Genomic DNA, 22148 nt, shown 5'->3' with positions numbered 1-22148 from the left:
CTCTCTGGGCTGCACATTAGCTTTTAACAATATCAATGCCCAGGTGCCACCCCCGGGATTATCATTTATGTGGTCTAAGATGGGACCCTGTCATTTGCATTTTAAAATTACTCCCCAGGTTGATTTCACTCTGCAGCCGGAGTTGGAAGTCACTAAGTTAACATAATAAACTTTTGCTGTTGCAGTGAATGCACTTACAGCCATGCAGGCATGGAAAAGGATGCAGTATCTGGTGATGACCCTGACTCATCCATGGGGTGCGCACTGGGGCATTGATCCCATCAGGCCTTCCACAGCCCACAGCCTACGCTTTGTACGTACAGACCCCAAACCCCTGCTTCGCTTCGTGTCTATTTCACGCTATTCCCACGGCTCTGAGAAGTGGGGAGGGTGGTATACATCTCAGAGTTGTGAGAGGTCCCCCTGGGTCATCGAAGTCGCTCAGGCAAAGTCAGCTGCTTCTTTGTTTTCCAAGAGCCCCTTGTCAGGTGTTTGTCACTGGGAAGTGGTCAGTTGATGTCTGTTAATTGTCACGCTCCTGTTACAACGAGCACCGTTTCAGTCTTGCTTCTCTGACTTGGTCACTTACCAAGGTCCTTCTTTCTGCTAAAAGTACTCCTGATCGAATTGGACATTTAGAGTCCCTCAAGTTTTGGGATAAGATCTGGCTTGGAGGGTTGAGTGGTTGATGGATTGAATTCTTTATTTCTTTAATTCTTTAATTCTTTCATTAATTCATCCAAAATTGATTGAATACATTCCATCTGCAGGCACTATGTGGTGTTGTGTCCCTCCTTTGCAGCCCCTTTAAATGGACAAGCCACAGGTGCCTTTTCTCTGGGATTATGTGGGCCACTCCTTCTCTGCTGATCCAACCTGCACCTTCTCAGGTCTGCTGACTCCGAAGTCCCGCTGTTCCTATTCACCTACTGCTCCTGTCCTTCTCCTGTCTTCTCTTTAATTGATGATCTGTTGTGCACTTGCTTGTCCTGGCTTCTTTCAGAATTTCTTTTCCAATGTTTGGCTTATTATTTTCTTTCTAGCTCCAGTCAACAAAATAAGAGCCATTCTTCCTTCTACATCCCCAATGACCCCACCCGTCCCCAAATGCACACATCCCCTCCGGCATATACACTACATACCATATACACCCTCCCCCCTCCACACATCTCATACACACACACACCCACACACCGTACACACACCACACACCTCACCTCCTCCACACACACACACACGCACGCACCACCTATATTGACCTTACAGACCAGCTCCCAGCTAAAGGCACTTGGAGGGATATTGTGCTGACCAGCCCCAGACTGGTAGAGCCAGAATCTGGAGCTGGGCCCATCTGCTGGGGGGGCGGCGGGGGGCAGGTGTTGCTGGAAGGGCCAGCCCAGCTGCAGGTGTTGGGATGCATTCTGATGTGGCCAATAAAACAGCTTCCTAAGAGCCCAGAAGACTGTCAGCACTGGAAGTTCCCCATGAGTTAATGGACTGTGAAGTTGGTCATGTCATCCCATCCCTGTTGAATTGTTTAATGGCTTCTCACCCTCTACTAAGCGGGACTTACAAGGCCCTCTGTGATCTGACCCTGCTCAGACCTCTCCACAGCTTCTTCTCCCACTGCTAACCCTTTTACAGCCATTTTGAAGTGTCTATGCTTCCCATGATGTAACGTGGAGCCTCACATCTGTGAGCTTGAACACCCCTTTCTAGTACTTGGAAAGCCCTTTATTTCGCCTGTGGCATCCTAACTGGTTCTGGTCCACCCCGTCATTTAGGCTTCCCTCCTGCTTGTCGCAATGGCAATTTGTCTATACATCTCATCAGAACATCATTTTGTAACTGTTTGTTAACTTGCATGTCTTTCCTTGAGGGCAGAGGTTTTTGTTCTTGTTTTTAATACCTAGCGCAGTGCCTGGCATTTAGTGTTGATTCTGTAAATATTAGTTGGATGAATGAATGGAAGCCCCAGCGCAGATGAGCGACAGGGCCTAGAAAGGAACCCAGCGGGCATTACTTAGAGAACCAGACAGACAGGCGCTGGGATGAGGGAAGTCACTGAGCAGAGGGATAATCTCCTGGGACGTGATGGGTAGGGAAAGGACAAGGTGCCAGCTCAAGAAGGCTGCACCTTACAGGTCACCCAGACAGGATTCAAGGATGGGAAACAAGGAAGAATCCAGTTAGTCAAACTAGGGTAGATGGTAGACACACATTTTGGGCACCAAGTCTTTAGTTCACATTCTAAACCAGAGCATCCAATCAGGAACGACCTAGCAGCAGAAACCGGAAGCCAGATAATTTTTGTGCTTGCAGGTGGGGGTCCAAATATGGAGAGAGAAGAGCCACAGAATCTAGTAACCAGGAGGGACTTGATAGAGATTATTAATCTGTTTTTTTTTTTCCATCTACCAATTCACAAAGAAAACAATGGACTATGTTTTTGTAATTGAAATGATATTTACTGATGATGAATATTCAGTATAAGCTAAACCTAGATCACATTTAACAAAACCTCATTTCCAGATTTGGAGCCACTGACTTCTACGCATCTTAAGCGAGCAGTTCATTAGATCACATATTCAACAAGTATTTGTTGAATTTCTAGAATGTTCCACTGGTGACCAGTGGTCCTTGCACACCTAGTGCTTGTAGTCAACCAAGCATAAGAAACACTCAAAGAATCCTACAAAGTGTGTCCGTGAGTTCAGACTTGGAAGAGACTTTTGATCCTGAATGCCTCAAACACCAGTGTAAGTCCACTTATTGCTATAGAATAGTCACCGTAAACAGACCAAGAATTCTGATTAAACTCTGCGTTTCTACTCCATGGGGTTTCCTTTCAGTTTGAAGATTGTGACTTCAGAATACTCCATTGTGTGTGACTTCAGACTTGTTGGCATTTGTTGACTAGCTCTTTTAGTTATATTTTCATATAAAGTAGAGTTTCTTTTTTCTTTTTTTTTTTTTGAGGAATTCTACCTGCCTGCCTTTGGAGACTTTGTTTAAGGGGGAACAGCTGCTCTCCTCGGGCACTCTGGCACTCTTCTCAGGAACAGAACAAAGGCATACAGAATTTATGTCACAGATGGGTGTTTGTTTGATAAAAATCACTTATTACTGAATGAAAGAACGTCCTATTCTCTTTAGAAGTATGAGCATAACATCTCCTGTGTCTTTAGTGGTTTCCAACTTCGTTGGTTCAGTTTTAGTTATTATAATTAAACAAATTAAGCTGTGCCTTATTTTAGGTGATCGAAAGTGCCCTGAAAATTTGTGCTTACCACAGTTTTTTTGTGGATGAAATAATTTCAAATTCAATGTTTAAATAATTCCAAAATAATGTTTGAAGGAATCAACTAGTAAAGAAAATAAACATCCCTTTGGTTTCTGTTGTCAACTAACCTAAGCCAGTTTAGTTATATAAAATGCTCAGGGTCTTTTGGGTGGATAACAGTACCCACTGAAGAGGTTTGAGGTTTATTAGGATTGGCTGCTCCCCTGCAGTCTGACCACTGGGTGATGACATGAGCAAACACCAGCTTACATATTACACATTATCAGCACGCCTTTATTAACAACCAGGTCCAAAACAGGTCATAGGTCATCTCGTATAAATTCGATAGGATCACAGCTTTCTGCCCTTTAGGTGTTCAGACTTCTCCCTTGAATCAGCATCAGGCAATCAGCAACCTTCCCAAACTGCTGTGTGGATTCAGGGCATGCTAGGGATAAGCCTTAGGTAGCATCACTGTCCTTCAGAATGCGGGCTGCAGGATTTCACACCCTGCACGTCCAGGGTGAGACGAATCTCCGACATGTTTTATCAGCTTTATTGGCGTATAATGTACATACCAGAAGATTCTACCAATTGGAAGGGTACAATTCAATAATATTTTTAGTAAATTCAGAGTGTTGTACAATCATCACCACAGTCGGGTGTGGAACATTCCCAAGACTTCAAAAGTTTTCCTCGTACTCATGAACGCTCAGCTCCTGCTCCCACACTCACCCTGGCCCCAAGCAATCGTCTGCTGTCTGTGCTTTCAGATTTGTCTTTTCTGGAAATTTCATATGGAATCATAGAGTATGAAGTCTTTTGTGTCTGTCTTCTTTCTCTTAGCATAGTATTTTCTAGGTTCATCCATGTTGTAGCTTGTTCTCCTTTATTGCTGAATTGTATTCCATTGTGTAGATACACCACATTTTGTTTATCCAATCACCAATTCTGGGCTTTTTGATTGTTTCCATTTTGGGACTATTAGGAATAAGGCTGTAAACTTTCACAGACAAGTCTTCCTGTAGACATGTTTTCATTTCTCTTGAGTGAAATCTCTAGGAGTGATTATGGGTTGTATGGTAAGTTTATGTTATTTTTTTAAATAAACCATCAAACTGTTTTCCAAAGTGGATGTACCATTTTACATTCCTACTACCAATTTATGAGCATTCCAGTTCCTCCATATTCTTACCAGCACTGCATTTTACCTGTCTTTCTGATTGGAGACATTTTAGTGGATGGGAAGTGCTATCTTGTGGTTTTAATTTGCATTTCCCTAATAATTAATGACATTGAGCATCTTTTCATATGCTTATTAGCCATTCATATATCTTTGTTGGTGAAGTGTCTATTCAAATATTTTGTCCAATTTTTATTTTATTTTTTGTCTTTTGTTTACTGAGTTGTAAGGGTTCTTCATATTTTTTGGATATAAGTCCTTTATCAGAAATGTGATTTGAAAATATTTTCCCCCAGTGTATGGCTTGTCTTTTCATTTTCTTAATGGTGTTTTGAAGTGTCAAAGTTTTTTTATTTTAAGTCCATTTTATCAAAATTTTTCATTTGTGGATTGTTCGTTTGGTGTCATATTTAAGAATCCTTTGCCTAACCCAAGATCACAAAGATTTTCTCCTATATTTTCTTCTAGAAGTTTTATAGTTTAACTCTTACATTTAGGTCTGTGATCTATTTTGAGTTAACTTTTGTGTATGATAAGAAGGCAGGGTCTGAGTTCACTTTTTGCGTGTGGATATCCAGTGGTCCACTAATTTTACTAATAACCCATTTCTGATATTCTCCTCACTAGTTAGTAGAGTGCTGGTGTTGGTGGAGACAGACAACGGAACACTGTGGCCGGTGCCTCTGGAACATGGGCCGTCTTCCTGGTGGCATCCCACTGCCCTCCCTGCAAGGTGCAGCTGCCATCGCAATCCCAGCTGCACCTGGACAGTCAACCTAAGTATCACACTCACACGCACACACACACGCACACACTCTATCACAGCCTTTCTGCGGACGTATCTTAAAGTAAATTTCAGATATTGTACTAGTTAGCATTTCTGCTCAAATGGATGTTCATCATGAGTCAACTCAGTTTATATGCTCGGTTTGAGTGACTGTGTGCCCACTCAAGCGGAGGAGAACTCTGTGGGAATTGCAACCCCCCCGAGGAAATGACCGCCACACTCAAAGAAGTGCTGTATTGGCAGCTTGGGAGCCTAAGCCCGGAAGTCTAAAGACGGCTGACATTCTCCTGTAAACAGATTGGCCCCTAAACTTGCCAACTTCTTCAGGGCCAAGGGCAGAGGGTTGGAGGAAACAGCAGGGGCAGGTCTGCGCTGGGTGCTAACTAGGAAGCGAGAGGAGTAAGTACGGAAAGGGCAGCTTAGAACTTAAACTGAAAAACTCTCTCTTTGACAGCATCTCAGTTAAAGATTTGTAGTTAGCTCAAAATGGGAAACCTGTATGTGAATCGTAGTGGAGTGTATAGTAAACATAGGCCATTTGGTTTTTACTGGTTTGTTCTAAAAGAAAATGTATTACAGGAGATGTATATAAATGTGGTTTATTTGAGAGTAATCTGTTAATGTGGTCCAGCCTGGGTTCTGATTTCTTCACAACTACGAGTGGAAATAAAGTAAATTTTCCCTGCCTGTATTAACCTGATAAAAATATAGTACGGGGAAGAACTTAGAAAATAAAAGTAAAATAATATTTAAAATCTTATTTTAATAAGACCAAAAAAATAGAAGAGAAAGAGGCTCAGGGCCACTGCTGTGGTGTTGAGCTGCGTCCTTGACCTTCCCCACCTCTCTCAAGCTCTTTTCTTCACCACAGTGAGGAGAGGGGCCCATCTTCTGTTAATGACCCTGCTTTTGCCCTTGAAAACTCTTCCTTCTCCTTCCCTCATGACCTAGACCCTATCCTGGAAGCTCAAGTGCCAGATCCTGAGGCAGCCTGGGAAGGGACATCATGCTGCCATGCTGTCCTCTCCCACCTGCCTCTCCCCACCTTGTGCAAAGCCCCTCTGCAGGCCTCTGTGAACAGACACCTGCTCAGACTACCAGCAACCAGCAGGACCTGGGCTTAAAGGGGTGGCCCTCTATCAGGAATTAGATAGTGCCATGTGAATATCTTCCTTTTACAATTTAATCTTATATCATAAGCTTTTTACCGTGTCTTCATGATAAATGAACCAGGCAGTGGCAGCACCATCAAGGTGGAGAAGGCCTGAGAAGTCAAACCACTGGTTTGCTTGAACAGGTTTCCCTGCTTGATGCTCAGTTGACTTCGTTGGTATATCGTGTCTTTAATTTTGGAGCCCTTGAGTTTTTCCCTCTTTACAGTAAACCAAAAACCTTGAACTGAAACACCACATTCCCTCCACTGCCTGCCAAGGTGCCCAAGATTTGAATTCAGGATGGAGAGTCTGGAGTTCTGGTTAAATAGTGACGAAAAACTGCTGGAAGAGGCGTGATCTTGCTAACTGGCCTGATGATCTTTGTGCCAAGGCTTGGCTGAATTGGCCAACTCCAGAGTGTTGGAGCTGGGAACGAACCAAGAGATCGTTTAATTTCTTGAACTCAAAGCAGCAACCCCTGGGAGATGCTTAGCCGTGAAACATCTCAGCCCCACCCCAGACCTGCAGTATCAGGATCTGCTTTTTTAATGAGATCTCCAGATGATTTGCACACGTAAAAGTTTGAGGAGCATTGCTCTAATTCTCAGCTCTCTCTTTGCACTCTTCAGCACAGAATGACATTCAGATATCTTGTGCATAGTTAAATCATAGTTATCAAATTTTTGGATGCTAAGGGTCGTCTTCCTCTGTCTTTAATATAATGGCGTTATTAATTAAATCCTAGGTCATGTTAGCTTTTTTCGTAACACTGTTCTCGTGCTGTGTATACCTGTCACCAGGAACTACAACATCTTTTTCACTTTCACCAAGACTATGCTGTATTTCCAGGTGGATTTGGGGAAAAAAGTAGAAGATCCTGCATTTATCCCTGTTAAACTTATGATTGTTTTCTTTTGGCCACTGTTGAGATTTCACTAATTCCATGACCCACTGTATTAACTTCCCACACATGTGATGCCTTTTCATATCATTATCTAAGTCAGGATTAATAATATTGAACAAGAAAGTATTGGGCACACTGGGTGGAAAATGCATCTCTGCCCTCAATCCAATAATACTTTATATTGTGTCTCTTGCTCTTGGAGATAGCCTTTCGGGAAAGTACACTCGTTCTTCTCAGTTTCCCCATGAGAATGCACCCGTATGGTGGATAAGCTGTCTTTCTATAGGAAATCAGTGAGACCTCCAGGATACCTAGCAGAGATTGACAGGTTGCTGCGACATAGTATGATGGAGGCCAAAAGAAGATGGGGTTTAAGAAAGAGAGAAAGGTCATTTTCGACAAAAGCTACTGGGAAGTCAAGTAAACTGCAGGTGAACTGTATATTGGGTTTGGCAAGATGGAAGTTGACGGAGACCTTGAAAAGGGCATTTTTAGTGATTTAAAGGAACAGAATGGTTTTTTTTTTTCATTTTTTTATTGAGTTAATGATAGGTTACAATCTTGTGAAATTTCAGTTGTACGTTAACGTTTGTCAGTCATGTTGTAGGGGCACCACTTCACCCTTTGTGCCCACCCCCCACCCCACCTTTCCCCTGGTATCCACTAAACTGTTCTTAGTCCACATTTTTAAATTCCTCATATGAGTGGAGTCATACACAGATTGTCCTTCTCTAGCTGGCTTATTTCACCTAACATAATTCCCTCAAGGTCCATCCATGTTATTGCAAATGGAATGATTTTGTTCTGTTTTGCAGCTGAGTAGTATTCCATTGTATATATGTACCACATCTTCTTTATCCATTCGTCTGTTGCTGGGTGCTTAGGTTGCTTCCACGTCTTGGCTATTGTAAATAATGCTGCAATGAACACTGGGGTACATGGGACTTTTGGGATTGCTGACTTCAAGCTCTTTGGATAGATACCCAGTAGTGGGATGGCTGGATCGTATGGTAGTTCTATTTCTAATTTTTTTGAGGAATCTCCATACTGTTTTCCATAGTGGCTGCACCAGTTTGCATTCCCACCAGCAGTGGATGAGGGTTCCTTTTTCTCCACAACCTCTCCAACATTTGTTACTATTAGTTTTAGATATTTTTGTCATTCTAATGGGTGTAAGGTGATATCTTAGTGTAGTTTTGATTTGCATTTCCCTGATGATCAGCGATGATGAGCATCTTTTCATGTGCCTATTGGCTATCCGTATATCTTCTTTGGAGAAATGTCTGTTATTTCTCCAGCCCATTTTTCGATTGGGTTGTTTGATTTTTTGTTGTTGAGTTGTGAGAGTTCTTTATATATTATGGATATTAAGCCTTTGTCAGATATAAGACTTGCAAATATTTTTTCCCTGTTAGTGGGTTGTTTTTTTGTTTCAATCCTGTTTTCATTTGCTTTGAAGAAGCTCTTTAGTCTGATGAAGTCCCATTTGTTTATTCTTTCTATTGTTTCCCTTCTCTGAGAAGGCATGGTGTCCGAAAAGATCCTTTTAATACTGATGTCAAAGAGTGTACTGCCTACGTTTTCTTCTAGAAGCCTTATGGTTTCAGGTCTCACCTTTAGGTCTTTGATCCATTTTGCATTTATTTTGGTGAATGGTGAAAAAGAATGGTCAATTTTCATTCTTTTACGTGTGGCTTTCCAGTTTTCCCAGCACCATTTGTTGAAAAGACTTTCTTTTCTCCATTGTATGCCCTCAGCTCCTTTGTCGAAAATAAGCTGTCCATAGATGTGTGGTTTTATTTCTGGGCTTTCAATTCTGTTCCATTGATCTGTGCACCTGTTTTCCTACCAGTACTATGATGTTTTGATTACTGTAGCTTTGTAGTATGTTTTGAAGTCAGGAATTGTGATGCCTCCCGTTTTGTTCTTTTTTCTCAGGATTGTTTTAGAAATTCGGGGTCTTTTGTTGCCCCATATGAATTTTAGGATTCTTTGTTCTAATTCTGTAAAGAATGTCATTGGGATTCTGATTGGGATGGCGTTGAATCTGTAGATTGCTTTAGGTAGAACGGACATTTTAACTATGTTTATTCTTCCAATCCATGTACATGGAATGTCTTTCCATCTCCTTATGTCGTCATCCAATTCTCTCAGAAAAGCCTTGTAATTTTCCTTATATAGGTCCTTCACCTCCTTAGTTAAATTTACCCCAAGGTATTTTATTCTTTTTGTTGCGATTGTGAATGGTATTGTGTTCTTGAGTTCTTTTTCTGTTAGTTCGTTATTGGAGTATAGAAATGCTACTGATTTATGCAACTTGATTTTGTACCCTGCAACTTTGCTGTAGTTGTTGATTACTTCTAAGAGTTTTCCAATGGATTCTTTGGGGTTTTCTATATATAAGATCATGTCGTCTGCAAACAGCGAGAGTTTCAGTTCTTCCCTCCCTATTTGGATTCCTTTTATTCCTTTTTCTTGCCTGATTGCTCTGGCCAGGACCTCCAATACTATGTTGAATAAGAGTGGTGATAGAGGGCATCCTTGTCTCGTTCCTGTTTTCATGGGGATGGCGTTCAGTTTTTGCCCATTGAGTATGATGTTGGCTATGGGTTTGTCATATATGGCCTTTATTATGTTGAGGTAGTTTCCTTCTATGCCCATTTTGTTCAGAGTTTTTATCATAAATGGCTGTTGGATCTTGTCAAATGCCTTCTCTGCATCTATTGAGATGATCATGTGGTTTTTATTCCTCAGTTTGTTGATGTGGTGTATCACGTTGATTGATTTGTGGATGTTGAACCATCCCTGTGTCCTAAAGGAACAGAATCTTAATTGAAATTGAGTGAAGAGCAAATGTGGGCCAAGGATCTGGAGACAGTGGGTGCAATTCTTATGCTCTTCCTTGATTTAGTAACAGCTCTCTGAAAACAGGAGAAACACTGCCACATTAAATGTATATGTCTATACAAAGAGGCAGCCCAGTTTCAGCTGGAATTGAGAAAATGCAATCTTATCAACCCCAGTGAGAGTGATACCAAGATCCGTTAGCTCTGTGTACCTTCGGTGGGAGTGTTTACTCTAGTTATTAAATGTATTTGTCTACTGTTGGTCTGTAAGGTGAAACAGATCTCAAATGATTCCTTTGTAAGATGTCCCTCCAGGTATGTACTGGAATAAAAGGGGCTGTAATCTGGTGGATCCAGCCACCTCGATGTCATTGTACTGGTGTTCAGTTAGAGGCGGTGACACATCTGGCATCTCAAATGCCAGGTGATTCATCAGAGATACATAGACACTTGTGAGGACCGTCCTCAAGGGAAGCTACCACCAGGCACATCCAGGGCATAGTCTGAAGAGCTAGTGCAGAATGAAGCTGTGGGGCCCCTTATATAAATGATGAGACATTTCAGGACAGTTTCAGCAAAGCGTTCAACCAAGGGTGACTGCACTGGCTGCACACCCGTGAAGCAGCCCTGGGCACGCTCCTCAAGACGGAGGCTGAAGTTTGAAAGCATAAGCAAGTAGAATTTGTACAACAGAGCGCAGAAGTGGCAGAGGAAAGGGAGGAAGTAACTAACACCTTGAGGGTTTGTAGAAGAGTGGATGGTTTCTGGAATTGTTTGGGCTGGTTAGAAAATGTTGAACGAACAGATGTTTTTAAGTGTTTGAACAAATGATATAAACATTGTAAACATTATAAATTGATATAAGCAAAATATAATACAACTGCATTTTAATTCAACAGGGCTGTCAATATTTAACTTAAAAGCTGCACTTACGTTTTGACCTTCCTTTACACTGAGTTCATCTCTGCAAGGATTTGGAAGGAGGGAGGAGGGGCAATGCCTTTCCAGGGCAATGGGAATGATTTGAAATTCTAAAATATATATGAATGTTGAGGTGCTTTTCTGTTTTGCGTATGTGCAACGATGATTTTGATCAGATAGAATATTTAAATTGTTGCCCTTTAACAACAATTTAAATTTTGTGGCAACAAAAGAGAGCAACATGTCATGATGAATGAATTAAAGTGTTTTGCTCTGCAGCTAAACTTGTCTGCTGAGTCAAAAACCGCGGGTCATGGCCCATCAGGATTAAACAAGCTTTAGGACGGGTGGGCAGTTTCTGAGAAGGCCTGTGTCCTGCAGGCAGTGTTTGGGCCTGGCTTGTTCAGAGGCTTCTGTATCTTACAGGGAAAACCTCTATCATTGTCAAGGACTCCTTGAGCCCATTGCTGTGGAAATGGAACTGGCAAAACCCTGCTAAGGGCTTTTTCTCACCACTCACTCTGGTTTTTCTGAGATTAAACTTCTCTTCATTTTCCCACATGAGAAAAAAAGTCAACCATGTTCAATGCCCAACTCCCAGGAGTTTGATTTGACTTTTCCTCACTCTTTGTGGGGAGAGCCTTTCTTTCTCTCCCTCTCTCTCCTTCTCCCCCTCCTCCTCCTGTTTTTTTTCTCTGTGCTGGGTAGGGCCTTGGAATCTCTAGAATATCTTAAAGCTTTTCTTTTACTAAGAGCTGTCAATGATTAAATTGGTTTAGTCCAAGAATCAAGTATTTGTTTTTGGGGGTCAGCCATTCTCTGGTTAGTGCTCCTGTCTCCCTGAGAGGCCCTGCCTACGGGCCTTGCGAGTGCCTGCCATTAACAACGCTCCCAAGGGTCAGCTGCTTCTTTCTTGGAGAAATGGAGTAACTAGCTGGTAACATCTGAATAATTCTCATTGGGAATGAAGCCTTGTTTGTTTTACACTAAGCAAACAAGACTCCTACATTTCAACATTAGCTTTGATGTTTTATTATTTAAACATTCTGAGGATGCTAGTATTTGATATATAAAAGAAGTTCGCTTAGTAGTGGTTAAAATTATTTTTAATTTGTAATAAATAACTTGAAATAGAATTCCTTTAAATGGTGTCCTCTTGTTATGACAGTGCTCGGCTCAGGTTTCTCGTGGGAAGGAAAGAGAGGAGCAAGAAACCACTTGTTTTAAGGATTGTTGTCAATTGCTCATTAATCAGAAGTAAAAAGGGAAAACGGTTTCATTATGCTTGTTTTTCAAATATACCTACTTCATAATATGCAGGTCTATTTGTATTGTTTTTTGGGGAAAAAAGTTTGAGTTAGATGACTTTTGCCACAGCTTGTTAGTAGACTGCATATTTGAGGGGTTGGGGGTATGCTACTATAAGTAATTTTGTTACTGGCGCCTTGGGTCTTGTCCCCCAGGATAGAAATCAAGAGAGACAACAACCGGGAGGAGAAAGGCTCGTGCACAGGAAAAGCACAAGGGAACCTGTGCGGAAAGGAGGGGCAGGCGGCCGGCTCATTCCGGAGCAGGACTGTGGGGGTAAAGCCCCTGGGCTGGCAGCTGGCAGACCTGGAGTTCAAACCAAGGGCTGTCGGACTCAGAAGCCCCTGTTCTTACTTCTTACCCACTACTGCCTGTCAGAGGCACTAGCAATTCTAACAGAGTTGACATAAAACATGATTAAAACGGACATTCCATCTGAAGCCTGGGCACGTGCAGGTTAGATATTAAATAGAACTTAGGGTTTTGAAGGGCTTCCACAAGATGTAGATTTATATGCTTACTGGTGTGAAAAAACAAAATTCAACTGAGTAAATTTTAAAGATCTTATTGGCTTTATTCAACCATTCATGAATCGGACAGCATCCAATCCAGCAGATGGAAAGGAGCTCAGAGGAGCTGGACGAAATGGAAGACTTTTATAGGCAGAGCAGAGCGGAACAAGGAAGTTATACTAGGCACAAAGGCAGATTGGCTATTGCAAAGGTGCTTTCCTCCTAGGGGATGGCAAGTCCCTATCAGGCAGATTACCCAGCTGATGCTGGGCGGGCGATTCCTGAGTGACTGGTTTAAGATTCCTTTTCTGGGAGAGCGACAGAAACTGTCGTAAGTCTCTGTTTGGTGATGTGGAGCTTAGCATGAGCAATTCCATTTGGGGCCTGTTGTCTTGCCTTTAACACTGGGGAGTAGGCAGGGAGCTACTGCCATAGGCGTGGATGGGGCGCACAGCCAGCCTCTGCGGGTTCTCTGGCTTATGGTCAAGGCCATGTGAAACATCATTTGTTTCTCTTCCACTCTTCTTCAGGGGGAGGTTCTGAAGAGTGACTTCCAAATAAGCAAATAAAATAGTGCCAGTTTATGTTTCTGTTTAGTTCTTTTATCCAAGATGATCAAAGAATTACCAAATTTATTCTTTCTCAAGTTCTGTGCATTGAATAGAGAAAGTCTTTTAATTTGTTTTCCAAATAGTGAGAGAGAGAATGGTAGGCAAATTTACCTGATAGTCTATTGGAGTAAATTTCTAGGATCACAGTATCTTAGGGAAAAAGGGCTTATGGTTGAGGAAGTAGAGGCTCTGAGAGGGTGACGTGCCCAAAGGCATAGAGTGAGTTAGTGGTGGAACCAGGATGAGAAGCTAGATTTAGGCTCCTGGTTCTGTGCACTTGCTGGTAATGCAGGAGTGTGAGAGAACTTTCCTTCCTTTCTTCCTTTCTTCTTTCATTCACGCTTTGTGGGGCAATCACATGGGCCAGAAGCTGACTTAGAGCAAGCAGGACATGACTGTGCCTGAAGGAACTCACGTATTAATTAAGAGTTGTTCCTATTTTTTGGAGGATAGTGAGGGAAGAAGAATTGGGGCAAGACTGGTCAGCAAAGTGATGGTCTTTGTATAAATGTAAGTGCCGTGGTAGTGCGTGCTGGTTTAAGCCAGGACCAAAAAAGAGGACTAGCATTAGCCTGGAGTTCAGGAAAGACCTGGGCTTACTGAAGGGTGAGTAGGGCACGAATGGATATATGAAAGGTGCAAAGGGAAGGAAACGGAAATCGAAGAGCGACAAGAGGAGCCACTTAAGGATTTCAGCCCTGCTCTTGCCTGAGCACATGTGCTCATATTTCTGCCTGGATTATGCCTGACTGCATTTCCTGTTCCAGTCTCTCTCCTCGAATCTATTTTTAAATGTCACTGCATTTTTAATGTTATGCTTGTCAGAATCTGTGAGTAGACATCTCTCTTTTTCTCCTGATCCTGAGAATGTATGAGTTAGGCAGAGCCCAGCTGATGCCTCCGGGTGTCTCAGGGAGGCGCCTGGCGTAGTGGTTTGCACTGAGGTTCTCATTAAAAATTTATTGAACTTAAGCAGACATTCTCACCTGCTTTTTCTGACTCATATGGATATGTTACTAAATGTGAATTCAGACATCCTCCTAAAATTCAGGTCATTAGGATACCGTAATATTGTTAACTAGAATATTATGTCATTAGAATCCTTTGATATTATTATCCTGGAATAGTATTAAATGCTTCCAGGATTTTTCACTGAATAATGCCACTTGTAGCTGTTTGAGGTGCTGTTTTTCTTGTCCCGTCAGGCAGCCACCATGTTCCAAAGAAGGCGCTGGCAGACAGGGCAGTTTATTTCTGATACCATCCTTCTCTACTTGACTTACAGATGCTCGTGTGGGTAAACGGGTGAGATTAGGGAAGTGAGAGTTGGGTGTATAGAGAACAAAATGGATTTAAATGTTTAAAAAGATCACAAACTTCTCAATTTAGAAACATAAATCCTGTTTTTCCAGATTTCTCCGTGGATTGAATAAGTAGCTTTGACTGTTTTTCAGAACAAAAACTCCTGACACCAGAAGCCAGTTTCATTATTCAATCATAAAAAATATTTATGATCTTTTATTTCATGGTGGAAAACAATGATCTCAACATATTGCCCCAGATCCTTTAATTAAGAATTGCAAATCACTTTCTTTTCAGAATATCACAATGACCTTGAGTGTGGTTTAGGCAAATATAACATTTTGTAGGACTCAAAAATGTGTTTTTCCAAAACAGAAAGAGAAAAACCTCACGCTTCTCTAACACACAAATGCAATCAGGCCTGGAACCGTTGGCCTTGAATCATTTGAGAAATTTTGATAAAGAAGTTGTTGCAATGAGCTTCAGGGCTAGTCAGCATTTCAGATACTCTATCTTTAAGATGGTGAAAATATTTTCTGCTGGGAAAAAAATAGAAACCTCTAGAAATGAATTATTCAACTATCTGGAAGCCTTGGTAACGGTGTGTGGCAGCATTGTTGGCCCTCAGCTTCAAGGCAGCTTTTCTCCTAATGATAATAAGAGAATTTCCAGCAGATGAAAGTGGTCCTGACGTGCATGTAAGAAGGCTGAGTGTACTCAGGCTGGGAAGAAAGAAGACAAAAAAAATACTCCTGGTAAATGAGAGGAATAGAGGACGTTATTTCATCCTCGAAGGAGTTTGGCGTTATAAAGTCTTTAGCTACTGGCTAACTACAGGGATAGAAAAAAAATGCTTCCATTGTGGGTCCTGAATGTGGGAAAAAAGTTCAAATTAGTTTACAGTAATACTAACTAAAGTAAATGACGTCTCTAAACAAAAATGGATAGTCTAATTTATTAAGTGCGTGGCTCAGTAATGGGAAAACTGTGTCACATGTGGGTTCTGTTCAGCCCTCATTCTGCCTTTGATTTTTACATGTGAAATCAAACTTTTGCTCTTGGTATGTTCTCCATCCCAGTGCCCATTCTCACCCTTTGATTCCTGCCCCTCCCCCCATTGAAGCGCATGGCGTTTCCCTTTGTTGAAATATTTCTGTAGTCTGAAAGACTCAGCAACCTGAGGGACTTGTTAAAATGTTCTTTTTAAAACATGCTTTCTCCAGTACGTATTTCTTTCCTTCATCTTCTAGCAGATGTGGTCATATGCAACAAGGAATAATAATTATTCTGTAACTATGAAGTGAGGGTAAATGTAATATGTAAGGAAGAATATTTAGTGAATAGTTTTTTTATGTACTAGCTTATCGGAGAAGATTCAGTTTTAGTGAAAGGCAATCAAGATGTATTTATGAAATTAATTATTTAAAGGTTTTTCTACACCGCCATGCTAATGAAGGAATTTATCTTTCTTTTTATTAAAAGTTTATTTACAGTACCAGCAAGGTAAGGAAATATGGAAGTTCTCTGAAACCTATCTAGTGCAAGAACTATCTGATGCTGATTACTACAATGGAGATACTATTCGCCAAGATTTTGTGAAGTCTGCGTTCACGAGGTTTGAGCTGCTTTTTCTCAGTGGCTCAGAACATAGACTCCTGAGCACACAGAGCATGGTGCCTTCGTGACTCCCCAGCCCCTCCGCTCTGCCCGCTCCAGTAACTCAAGGCCCTGCAGGTCTTCAGGGTGGGAGGGAGCCCCGGCAAGGAACTGGGGCGTTCTCTTGATGTCCAGCGACTGGAAGGGAGAACAAAGAGAAAGTGGGAACATTTGCTAAGTTACCGGGTAAATTGTTTGTTGATAGAGAAATGCGTTGTTAAATCAGTTCTTCTGACCTTGGCTTCTTTTCTTCTTCCTCGCTTGACCAGTCTGTGAGAAGGGAATGGAGAGAGTTGACTGTACTGCAAATCTGAATGCAAATACGTGATATAGAGCCAGAAAAACATCATTTTAACTATTTGCATAAAACATCACAGTTTAAAACCATGTTGTACTTTAAATTATTAGCTTATAAGGTACATTTGAACCAGATTACGAGCATATTATGGTCATAGAGGATGGAGAAAATTGATGCTTACCTCAGTACCAAACAGAATACATATCAGCTCCTCCCTCTGTATAAGTAGCACTCCCAAAATAACATGTCATTTTAGGAGCTAGATCATTGCATAAGATGTAAGTGTCTAACTACTGGTGGATGAAAATAATAATTTGTGGAGCTGTGTAATTCAACATAAAGATTCATCTATTTCCTCATAAAGCCTTTTTAATTACAAAATAAATCTCTTTAAAGGAATATGATAAAAATGACCAACTTTAATTTAAAATGAAAATATATATAATATATTAAACATAGTATATGATGTAATTCTGTGTTATGTTTCAAAATTAAGATAATGCTCTAGAATACAAATATTCAGTAACTGTTTTCTATTGAGAGGCTAAGGGCTTGTTGACTTGCATAGGGTCATTCCATTAGGATAGACCTGCTAATAAGTGGCTCTTTTATTTTGAAAATCTTTGAAAGACTACCTAATAAGTTATTTTTTAAAGTAGATGCATGGTAAGTTTTTTAATGTAGCAACTCTTTAAGAAATAACCATTTTTATTTTATAATTTAAATTATTAAAATATTTATAGTAGAAAAGATCATTGAAAATATTAAGCAGCACCTAAAAAATAAAAATTGAAGGCATGAATTCCTTCTATATTACCAAAATTATATTTTGCTTTTCCAGATTTCACTGGAAAAGAAATAGTTCAGAAATAATATTGACTCTGTGTTTTTTATAAAGATTACCTTCTGTGATCTTTGAAGATCAAGTTCTAGTAAATTAGAGAAACCCCACTTAGCTAAGACCCCTCCTCTCAAGTCCTCTCTCAGTCCACAGTGTCCGGTCACGGGGGACATCTCCTTTCACATCATGTGCACCATCCTTTCTAGGTTTTTATGGAATCTCCATGGCTTTTGTCCTCTTTTACCAAGATAAAGTCAAATCTCTAAACCTCGTGGAGTAAGTTTTCCAAAAACTATTTTCTGAATAGTTTGGACCAGCTGCTTAAAGATAAAAATCACTGGAGACAAAAGGAGTATACAAAGGCAAAGACGCATAGTGAATTGAGGAGAAATTTTGAAAACCGGATCTTTGTGTTCTAAAGTTTTATTCACCAAAGAAAACAGGCAGTAAAGAAAAAGAGAGAGAAAGAAATCCTAGGTAATTATAAGGAAGACCTTGTAAGCCCTAGCAGGGGCAGCCGGAACAAGTGGGTGGAGAATGGATGCCCTGCCTGTAAGTGAAAGATGTTTGAATTTCATTGGCAAATATGTCCACTGGGCTATTTGAAACTTGTCTTAAAACATACTTTCTCAACATTTTATTTTGAAAATTTTCAATCAGAAAAGTGGAAACAGTGTACAGTATGTATCTAACCTTCTACCAGGATTCTACAATGAACATTTTATGTTCTTTATCACTTGTCTATCCGTGTACCCATCTCTATCTATCTGTCAATCCAGCTTATTTTTTGATGCATTTCGAAGTGAGTTGAAGACCTAAGCACACTTTTCTCCTAAAGTGTTCAGCATTTATATCAATATTTTTCATGATTCTCTTTTATTTTTTGACGCAAAATTTACATATAGTGGAATACACAATTCTACCCAAATCCTATGCAGTCTATGATTTTTCACAGGTGCGTATGCCTCTGCAATCCAACCCTTTATCAAGATGTAGAACATAACATTACTCCAGAAAGTTCCCTCATGGCCCTTCACAGTCAGCCCCCAGCCTTTGCAACTGCTGTCCAGAGGTCGTTTCTCATGATGAGTTTGTTGTGCTAGGATTTCATATAAATAAAACCACCATGTATACTGCCTTTGCGTAAGGCTTCCTTCACTCAACAACTAGACTTACGTCAGTCTCTTTTTATTCTCCCACGAAGTGAGATGAAGTAAACTTAGCCTTTTGATTTCAAGAGGTCCTGCTGATTTGGTGAATTTTGACTTTCAGGCCTGTTTCCTGCCATTCTCAATCTTGCCAGCAATGCTCACATCAGCACCAATGCGACCTGTGGCGAGCAGGGGCCTGAGATGTTCTGCAAACTTGTGGAGCACGTGCCCGGTCGGCCTGTGCGGAACCCACAGTGCCGGATCTGTGATGGCAGCAGCGGGAACCCCAAAGGCAAGTGCTGTTCCTTCTCTTCAGAAGTACCCATGGAAATTCATACTTTTTGAAATGATTACTGAAAAATTCTATTAGGAAGCCATGAACGTTGTGTTCACCTTCACTGCTATTCATTTCCACTAGTATTACAGTTCAGAAGCTAACAAATTTAAACCAAAAGCTGAGAGGAATGCATGTTTTTATTTTCTTTTAACAGAACGCCATCCAATATCAAATGCTATAGATGGTACCAATAACTGGTGGCAAAGTCCCAGTATTCAAAACGGGAGAGAATATCACTGGGTCACAATCACTCTGGACTTAAGACAGGTAGGTGAGACCAGGACTGTTGAAGAATGTGTGTGGGTTGCTGAGTTGTAGTCTTTTGTGACCTCTGGTAAGTCTGCTGTGTTTCTTAACATGTTTACACTCTGGTCTCACTGTTTGTCCACCACTGGAGTTTAAGTGATAGACAGAAGTAGTCCATGGTCCATTTCTTGTTACATTGATCATTCCGGGATCCCTGAGAAGATGAATGAAACTGTTTCTGTGTGGTTTGATGTTCTCAGAAGCTGTGTCAGCAGGGCACTCTCATCTGTCCAGGATACTCTGCCAGGCCGTGTGCTAGCTGTCCATAGACACACTGTGGGTGCAGTGGGGGACAAAACACATACATTTCCTGCATTTCTAGCACACTATCTTGCTATTAACATTGTGCAAAGTTATCATATAAGGGTTCTATGTAGAAAATAAGGCTAGGAAACAAGGGGGCTGTGTCAAACCTCTTGACCATGCCTCACCCCTGTGATGTTGTCTGTGAGGGCACTGCACAAGCTGGAGTTGCTCAGCACTTCTGTCATCAACCCTGTAGCATGAGTTGGGAAGGCGTGGTATAATTGGCTCCAGCCACAGCTGCATCCTCTCGCTTTGCTTCAAGGCCACGTAGGAGGATGAGAGAAACGTGATGTGAGCCCTGGTTCTCCAGTATTTCTTGGAAAGCTATCTGAGTGAAAGGGATGAAAAAGAGAGATGGCAGCTGTTGCCACAATCTCTGATTTCAGTTCTCCAGAAAAGCTGTCCCCTGACATTCTTATTCATTTCCATTTAGTTTCTCTTGTGTTAGAACTCATAACTCTCACCTGAAGTATCAGTTGAAAGAAAAAAATGCTTGAAATGTGCACTGCAGGGTTGAAATAGGAATCTTTGAGATTTAATGATGAATAATCATAATTCTTTGCATAAGTAATAATTTAAAAAGTATGCAGGATTGTAAGTAGACGACAAGGCAACTGTGTCTATTCACATATCAGGAACTTTTGATCTCTAATAATAACAGGAAATAAGGCAGCAAAATGTGAAGCTCAGGACACATTTTCCCAAGGTTAGGTTTATAGTATTATCAGTAGTTTTCAGCCATATGTCTTGAATTAATCTATCGGGATGTCATAGTTTCAAATCTCCCTGAAGAAAAAGGGAAAAGAGCTCCCTTTTTTGCCCTGGCCTTTGTTTTTATTTTGATGGTAAGAATGCATCTCAGGAGATTTTGTTTTTCCCAATCTCTTTTTTCTAAGGGAAAAAGTATAACCATTTTCATCTTTAGGAACGTGACATTATGTGTTTGGCTGAACATTTTACAAACAGACTCCAAATCCACATTAGATGTTGTCTGTCTTGTAGTATGTCATTCTTGACCTCATCCTGAACGGGAAGCTTCTGCTTCTGGTTGGACAGAGGCAGATAAGGAATTGCAGTGGGGGCATCAGTTTTAGGTCTGTAAGGCATATTTCAAAAACAGGCATGTACATAGTTATGGACCTCTAGGTAATTTCTAGTGTTTTTAGATAAGCTTGTAAATTAAGATTATTTAATATTTCTTTACTTTTTACAGTGTAAAATTTCTGCTGTGCTTTCAATTAAAAAAGTGTATTATGCTTGTATTTGAGCAAAACTTTCCGAGATTTATTTATTTCTTGAGCCGTTTTATTATGAACATCTTTGAATATGTAGAAAGCAGTTTACAGCGAGCACCCATAAGCCTACCCCTGAGACTGAGGGATTGTTAAACATTTTGCCATGTTTGTTTCATCTTTCTGAACAGTCTTCAAGTGAATGGCAGTCATCATGACATTGTACCACTACGATATTTTTTGTATCTTCAAAAAATAAGGACATTTGGGGCACTGGGACGTTGGTGGCGCAGCAGCAAAGTTCGCACGTTCCGCTTCGGCAGCCTGAGGTTCACCCACTCGGATCCCGGGTGCAGACCTACACAGTGCTTGGCAAGCCATGCTGTGGCAGGCGTCCCACATACAACATAGAGGAAGATGGGCACGGATGTTAGCTCAGGGCTGGTCTTCCTCAGCCAAAAGAGGAGGATTGACGGCAAATGTTAGCTCAGGGCTAATTTTCGCCCCCCCCCCAAAAAAAATAATGAGGACATTTATTCTGAATAAGACCATGCCATTAGCACCCTTAACAAAAATTAGCAGTAATTTCCTAATAACTATTTAGCCATACTATATGCGATTTTCCCAGTTTGTCTGCCAAAGTCTATAGCTTTTGCTTTCTTTTTCAGACCAGGATCCAAGAAGGAACGCTCGTTGCATCTGCTTGCTCTGCTTCTTAAATCTTCTAATCTGAATTGTCCTCCACTTCTTTTTATGATATTGACTTTTTGAATAGACGAGGCCAGTTGTTGTGTAGAATACCCCACATTCTGGATTTGTTTCATCGTGGTTTTGTTTAACATGTTCCTTTTATGCCCTCTATTTCCTTTAAACTAAATTCAGCTCTAAAGAGTTGATTAAATTCCAGTGAAATATTTTTGACCAGAACACATCATCAGTGATCCTGGCTATTTCGGTTGCACTCAGGGCTGGTTGTCCCACTAGTGATGAGGCTAAATTTGAATCTTGACAGCAGGATCTCTTTCTTGTTGTCTCCCTATTTCTCCCACATGTCTCCCTTGCTTCTTAGGTGTCACTGACACTCAGATCTAGAGCACGGCTATACTTTCTGATGGCTTTTTTCCATTGTCAAAATCTGTGTGTTTCCCTGTCAAAAGCAGCCATTGGCCAGTAGCTAGTCAATTTCTAGAGTCTATGCTGCATGAGGGCA

At 41.0% G+C, this 22148-nt stretch overlaps 1 protein-coding gene across 4 annotated transcripts in view; it reads left to right on the top strand.

The window, feature by feature from the left end:
- Positions 1-22148, top strand: part of LAMA1 (laminin subunit alpha 1) — a 147721-nt gene that overhangs the window by 8437 nt on the left and 117136 nt on the right. For all 4 annotated transcript variants that reach the window (XM_023647426.2, XM_023647425.2, XM_070220562.1 and 1 more), the window contains exons 2-3: positions 18879-19049; positions 19249-19361. In XM_023647426.2, coding sequence (XP_023503194.2) covers positions 18879-19049; positions 19249-19361 — 284 coding nt within the window. The remainder of the gene's footprint in view (positions 1-18878; positions 19050-19248; positions 19362-22148) is intronic.

The sequence above is a fragment of the Equus caballus genome, chromosome 8 (genome assembly GCF_041296265.1).
Source record: "Equus caballus isolate H_3958 breed thoroughbred chromosome 8, TB-T2T, whole genome shotgun sequence".
In the NCBI taxonomy this organism is placed as follows: Eukaryota; Metazoa; Chordata; class Mammalia; order Perissodactyla; family Equidae; genus Equus; species Equus caballus.
Note: the sequence above shows the minus strand (reverse complement) of the source record. Positions and strands in the feature narration are given on the sequence as shown.